The following is a 7,317-nucleotide window of genomic DNA, read 5'->3' on the forward strand; positions in this document are numbered from 1 at the left end:
CATTATCTCTACATGCACGGACATGCAAGCAGAACTATCTTTGGACTCAAGGGCTGCTTGCTTCTTTGATATCTGACGTGTTCACAGTAAAAAGAATCTCTAATCTCGTCTCTGGAGATAACGCTCCGTGCACCGGGGCTGAATCCAGACCAAACTCCTCGTCTTTTTATCTACGTCCACTGCTTGCTCCACATTCCAGACTCTGAATATCAACATTTGTGAACGGCCTCACCGCTGCGGTTCCTTTATGACACGTCTTGTTTGGTGGTCCAAAGTCGTCTTTTCAGAATGATTAAAGCAAAGTTTGCGTTTAGTTTGGACGTCTTAGAGTCTGGAGGAGGAATCCAGCATGTCTGAGGTTCAGTTTGACGTTTGCACAGTTTGTGATGATTTGGAGCTGTGTGCGGGAGTTGGTCCACCGGGTTTATCAAGTCCAAAAATACAGGGGCCTACCAGAGAACTTTAGAGCACTTCCTGTTTCCCTGATTTTTGAGGACAAACTTGTCTTGGCACCAGCACCTGGATCAGTGACCCCATGGTGTCACTGGGTGTTACTGGCTAAATTCATCCAAGCTGAACCCCAGAGAAAAGCTCTGAGGAAGAGGATGACATCAAGAGGAAGACGAGAGACGCCAGAGCAAACAGTGCCGATGAGCTGAGGGTTGACTCAACCATAACCCCTCAGCAGGTCCAGGTGGCCTCCACTCCAATGCAGAAGGAGCCCCAAACCGAGTACTGACCGAATAAACTGCAGTACAAGAACACACTTTACAAATGTACTTTAAATATATCACTCTGTGATGAGTTTCACCTTTTGGTTGCTGGATCGAATCCCAGCTGGAGATCTTTCTGGGTGGTTTGCATGTTCTCTCTGTGCATGCGTGGCTTTTCTCCGGGTACTCCGGTTTCCTCTCACAGACAAAAATATATACATGTTAGGATGATTGGTGACTCTAAATTGTCTCTAGGTGTGCGTTTGTCTATGTGTGCTTGAATCTGGAAAGGAAGATCTTGTGCATCTGCTCAGAGGTTCTGGTTCTGCCTTCTGCTGTCTGGACTGCAGGTGCTGTAATCTCCACAGCCTGGCAGTGTGTGGAAGTTCTTCTGACGGTTCTCCTGAGTTCAGTTCTGTTTGGATGGTTGTCACTGTTGAAAAGTGGAAGCAAAATAAACCTGAATGTCTGCTGATTCTCTCAGTTTCTGCACACGGGCTGGACGAGATGAGACCCACTGCACTAAAGGAGAAACCCGATAGTTTAGCTAAACTGGTTTTGTCAGGCAGTGGGGCTGCATTCCCATCATGGATTGGTGTTTGGATTGCATCTTTTGACACTTAGCTAAAAAATTCTCCTTAATCTTCCCTTCTGGAGCTGCACCTGAAGGCAGCATTAAGATCAGTGTGACATCAGGACCGTGTCAAACTCGAGACCCGAGGGCCAAATGTGGCCCTCACTTATCTGGCCCTCAAGATGATATTTGAAATGCAATCATTTTTGTTAATCACTTTTTATTTAGCTTCAAAAACTACTTCATTAAGTGCAGACTTCTCTTGACAGCTGGCCCACTTTGAAGCCCAAAAGATTTACGTTTTCAGTAATCCTTCATTTTGATGTGAGCCAGAGGAGCAGGGAACGTCAAATGAGACTGATCAAAGTGTCGAGGATCCTGCAATCCAGAAAAGATGTCGGGTTGTTTACTTGAGATTATGTATTCATTGGTTTGAACCATTAATTCTGCCCCCTTTGTGTAAATGAGTTTGACACCCCCGTCGGTTTATAATACAAGAAAATAAAATACTGAAGTGATCTTGGAACCGAGACTTTGTTTTATAATTATGATTTCAAACTGTGCTAACACTTTGGAAACTGTAAGATAATTGCACCTTTTACATTAGGATTTTAGCTAAGTGTCTTTGTTTCAAATGTTTGGTTTTGACACAAGTTTTTAAATTATACACTCTCATTACATCTGGGTTGATAACCGTTGTCTCATCAGTTAATCAATGCTGACTGTTGTCTTGACTTTTCTAATATTATGTCTCAAAATTGACCTCAAAGTCCAATAAAAATACTAATAATAATAAATATTGATAAATGTGACTTGTAAAATTAGCTGACCCATAATGGGTGATTCCTCCAAATAAAAAATAACAAAATAATTTCTACCATTCTAAGAGACAAAATGATCAATTTTAGAAAAAGCTCATTTCCGTGGCGATCACTGCAGCCCTCTGAGAGTCTGAGCTTGTAGCTGTAAAAACAGTTCCAGGTCAGGCTCATGAACACATCCAAAACTTAGGGTGTGGTTTAATTATGCACAGCATACATGGCCGCCTTCACAGCTTTAAAAAGATGTTACATTCATATTTTCACATCACATCGTTTCACTGGTCACTCATACATCAGGTAGCAAAACTTAAACAAAAGAACAACAGTCCTGCGGGTTTGTTTCAGTCCACGGCAAGGTTTGAAAAAAAAAAAAAAAAAAAGTGGTCGGGAGTCTATAAAAAAACCTGAGGAGCTGTTTATAGTGTCTGCAATCTCTAAACGAAAAACATCTGTAACCTCCATGAATACAGTTTTCTACAGAATGAACGGTTTGCGATTTCTCTGCAACTCCATACCACGACAATTACTGTGATATATACGTATATATATATACATATATATATATATATATGTATATGAACAATGAGGAAAAAAAGTCTTGCAAAAAGTACATTTGGCCATACGTCAGATGACACTTCCAACATTTCTGATCCCATCCCACCAACAATCAGTACCACTGCAATCATTTCCAGTAAACTTTAAACACAGTCAATAGTATTACCTCGTTCCAAATGACAACAAATGAGCTCCAAAAGCAAGTTTAATTGTTGGATGTTTTTTTCATTTTGTTTGGTCCTTTCCTACAACAGAAACGCGATGGATAACAAAGTCATAAAGGCATGGATTATTTGTTGGTGGCAGTAGAAGACTGGGAAAAGGCCTAAGAATAGAACAAACAGGAGGAACAAAGCTGAGGTCAGAGTGTTTAAATGCACACATGCAGCACGAGTTAAAGTGGTCCGCATTTAGAGAAGCAGAATAAAATAGCAACGTCCATTGTCACACCCATAACGAAATAAAAAAACAACCAGACTATTTACAGGTAAAGCACAGTGTTGCTCAGCGCAGGTCAAGCTTGGCCCACTGATGGCACGGGATGAGCAGTTGTAAACATTTGAGAAAGCAGGGCAGCAGCAGATATAGATGTTTGAGACTCTGAGGCAAATTTAGAGGCTTTAAAATGGTTATTTCACTCCATAATCTCAACATTCACACTAAAATGCTGTTAAACCTACTAAAAATGTATGATTTCTATATGCCCCAAACTTTTGCATCGTAGCAAAATCATCCAAAGAATAAACATTTCCTATAAGATATGGTTAGATGGAGCAAAAAGCACTACTGCAGCAGGGATGTTCCATTTTGTAAAGATGAACATTAAAAAAGCTCAATATTAATACCTCAAGTTTAGGTATCGATATCAACACATCAGGTTTAAGTAACGATACCTACACGATGAGTTTAGGTATCGATATTGACCCGCCAAGTTTAGGTATCGATACCAACACATCAGGTTTAAGTAATGATACCTACACGCCGAGCTTAGGTATCAATACCAACCTATCAAGTTTAAGTGCTGATATCAATACTTCAAGTCAAAGCATCAATATCAATACCTAAAGTTTAAGTATCAATATCAATACCTCAAGTTTAAGTATCAATACATCGAGTTTAAGTATCGATTTCAATACTGCAAGTTTTAGTATCGATGTCAAAACCTTGACTTTGAATAGCGATATTAACACTCCAAGTTTAAGCATAAATATCAATACCTCAAGTTTAAGTATAAATACATCGAGTTTAAGTATCGATATCAATACAACAAGTTTGAGTACCGATATCAATACATCAAGTTTAAGTATCAATACCTCGAGTTTAAGTATCAACATCAATACATCGGGGTTAAGTATCGACACCTCAATTTAAATTATCGGTGTCAATACCTCGAGTTTTCTATATCAATACCTCAAGTTTACGTATCAATATCAATACCTTGAGTTCAAGCAGAGATACCAATACCTTGAGTTTAAGTATCAATATCAATACCTCGAGTTTAAGTATCAATATCAATACCTTGAGTTCAAGTATAAAAATATTGCTTCACTTTCCTTGGCATATTATAAATTTTTATGTAGTTAATGGGTTTTATAGGTACAATGACGTTGTTACCATGGTAACACAGCTTTAGTTGGAAACTAGGCTGCTAGGAAGTGACACATATTTACAACTTTGTTACAAAACTGTAGTTTTATACATCTACTGATCCAAACTGCAAAGGAAGGATTGTTCACACCTTTGATTGCTTCAAAATGTAGTGCGATAGTACACATCCTGAACAAGTAAAGCGCAGTAGTTTTCAATCTACTGTGTACTGACATACTTGTGATTGAAACCATTTTCCCCACAATACACTGCAGAAATGAAAGGCTAAGAAGGCTCAGAGATGAAGTTTATGAAAACTAGTACAAGCTGTTGGGAGAATATTTCACTTGCTGCATCGTGAAACATCGATCTTAAACATATGTAGCTTAACCGCTCCCCTAAACCAATAGTTTGATTGATGATATACTCGAAAGAGTAATAATACACTATACAGAGGAGTCTAAAGTAAAATTTGTATGGAATTAGTATTACAGGGAGAAATATTGAGACACCCAAAACCTTCTTTTGTATTTCTTTACAGCTTTACAAAACATGAAATAAAATCTTATATGATATTTTTGGTTACATTTCCTGTTTTTTCCCAACCGTCAAAAAGATTCCAGCAATTTTCAGCGTTGTGTCTACGAGTTAGAGCCCACTAAATTTGTGAGAGCCAAAACCCCCGAGTCCTTCTGAAATGTAAAACAACACGTTTGGGTAGGAATTAATTTAAAACTTTGTATTTTGAGCGAAAGCACAAACGCGCACATGGAAGAGTCACCTTGTCATTTTTAGGCTTTTTTCAAAATCACACTGATAGAAAAAAGAACAAAAAAAACACAAATTTGTCATTTACTCATTTTTTTTGGTGACAAACACTGTAAGGGTCTTTTCTGTTAGACGTGGATCCTTTTGTAATGGCCTCTCATAGATAAACATCCATGGTGTCGAGGATCATGTGACGACAGAGAGGGCAGTTCTGTTGGTAGATGGGCTGCCTCAGAAGGATGTCCGTGCACTCTCTGCACAAGCAGAGGTGTCTGCACGGCAGCAGCACCACCGTCTTGGTACAGTCCTGACAGATCACGCACTTCTTCCTCTCCTCTTGTTCCTTTAGTAGAGAAAGCAGATTCTCAGCCGGCAGGAGTTTGTCACCGACGTCCGAACACTTCTTTACTGGCTCACCCGAGCTCGACGAAGGAAAAATTAAATCCTGCTGCTCTCGATGAGCCCCGTCTCCTGCTCTCCCGTCCGGCGGGCCTCGGCTCTCCATTCCAGGGTTGCCGTCCCCCCTCGCCCTGTTCCTGTTGTACCTGTGCAGCTGCATTCGCAGTGCCAGGCTCAGCTGGCTTCTGTTCTGAGACAGCTGCTGCCAAAACCTTCTCTCCAGCAGGTAGAGGTGACGGAGAATCCTCTGCAGGTGTTGCATGTTACGGCGCAGAGAACGTGGGGTCCTCCACAGGGCTAAAGTGAGCCCCCGGAGACTCCAAAACAGTCTACGCAGAGAAGCATGAGAGTTGGTGTAATCCATAACGCGCACGGCTGCCTGACGGGTCAGCCTCGGGTTCAGGTAGACGGTGGTCATCAGGGTGATAGTGACGGTGAGCAGGAGGCCATAGATGTTCAGGATGAAGATGCAGATGAACATGTGCACGAGGGAAAACAGAAAATCCAAAAGCAGTTTACAGGGAGACCACAGGAACTCCGACGTGCCAGCAAGACAGCTGTACAGGAAGGTGAAGGAGGTCAGGGTGAGCTCCAGAACCTTCTGCAGTGGGCTGGACACCGTCTGCCACAAGCCAACCACTGCCAGGTAGAAGTTCTGGGTGGCTATGAGGGCGAAGTTCACCACGGTGTTGGTAAAATAGACCACCAGACTGATGGCGATGCCACATCCTTCCAGCACGGACAACAGACCCCGACACAGCTGCTCCTTTCCCCGAAGCAGGACGTGCATGGACAGGTAGCCCACCATCTTCAGGCTCTCCAGCAGACCTTCCAGAGCAAGAACCATGCTTCCCAGCAGGGTGACTGTATTATGGGCTAAGTTTGATGTCGCCTCTGCCATGTACATGGTGGAGAACAAGACGAGGTTCCCCAGCTGCACCAAGGAGCTCATCAGGAGGGTGGGCAGGTGGGTAATAAAAGCAAAAACCCCAAGGAGGATTCTCACCACGGTGTGGACGATGAGAAAGTTCAGGTCCAACAATAAACACACCGCATCCAAGCATTTTCCAACAGTGGATATCACAAAGTTCACCAAACCCATGGTCACTCAGCTTTAAGGTGACTGTACCTCTCTCGGTGCTCCGAGGTTGTATCCAAGCACATTTCTTCTTTACTGTTTTCAGGCTGAAATACTCGGTCGTTACATCTCAGATAGACCGTTACTCCTTTATCAAATTCCGGCTGAAGCGGTCCTTTGTTTCACTGAACGTGAATTATTTTATTTCTCATGTGAATTGACGAGATAATGTCGCAAAATACACACGCGTTACAAACCGGATGTTTTGTTTCGAATGAGGGGCGGCCACTTCCGTTTGTCTTCCGGGTTTCGTTTCGACTCAGAGCTCAGAGCGAAAAGACGAAACGAAAATAAAAACAAAATAAATAAAGCCCTCGCTGCTTAAACAGCGGCGTCATAAAATACAGAGTTTGCAAAAATGACAGGAAAACAGAAGTTGAGCGTGTTTATCATCGTTATTCAAACCGCCATATTTATTTTGGTCATATCTGACCCATCTTCGTTTGCTTCGGATTTTCACTTCCGGTGAGATTTCACAATAAAACAAAGTCGCCGACCAAGAAAAATATCAAATGTGAAACCAGTATTTTTTCTCAGACTTGTTGGGCATGTTTTTCTTTGTCATTCAACCTTTATTTATACAGGTTAATCCCGTTGAGCTTCGGGGACTCATTTACAAGAGAGACCTGAATTTTAACAAAGAGTGATGAGTGGACAACAACGACAACAATAGACAATCATAAAGGATACGTACAAATTTATTTATTTATTTATTTATTTATTTTTAATGTGCAGGATGAACAGGAGAGGGAGTACAGGACC

The 7,317-nt window shown here is 41.5% G+C and overlaps 1 protein-coding gene across 1 annotated transcript; it reads right to left on the reverse strand.

The window, feature by feature from the left end:
- Window positions 1-5,175: 5,175 nt before the first annotated feature.
- rnf26 (ring finger protein 26) lies at window positions 5,176-6,519 on the reverse strand. The gene is made up of 2 exons (XM_037678149.1): window positions 5,746-6,519; window positions 5,176-5,670 (listed from the first exon to the last, which is right to left on the reverse strand). The coding sequence occupies exons 1-2, from the start codon at window positions 6,517-6,519 to the stop codon at window positions 5,176-5,178; spliced, it is 1,269 nt and encodes a 422-aa protein (XP_037534077.1).
- Between the last annotated feature and the right edge of the window lie 798 nt (window positions 6,520-7,317).

Source organism: Nematolebias whitei, chromosome 6 (genome assembly GCF_014905685.2).
Source record: "Nematolebias whitei isolate Nwh7 chromosome 6, NemWhi1, whole genome shotgun sequence".
NCBI classification, from domain to species: domain Eukaryota; kingdom Metazoa; phylum Chordata; class Actinopteri; order Cyprinodontiformes; family Rivulidae; genus Nematolebias; species Nematolebias whitei.

What these genes read in the sequence shown, in the direction of transcription:
- rnf26 (XM_037678149.1), bottom strand. Translation starts at nt 6,519, where the DNA reads ATGGGTTTGGTGAACTTTGTGATATCCACTGTTGGAAAATGCTTGGAT. An exon ending in CTCATGCTTCTCTGCGTAGA is followed by an intron (nt 5,671 to 5,745) that starts CTGTTTTGGAGT and finishes AACATGCAACAC; the next exon opens with CTGCAGAGGATTCTCCGTCA.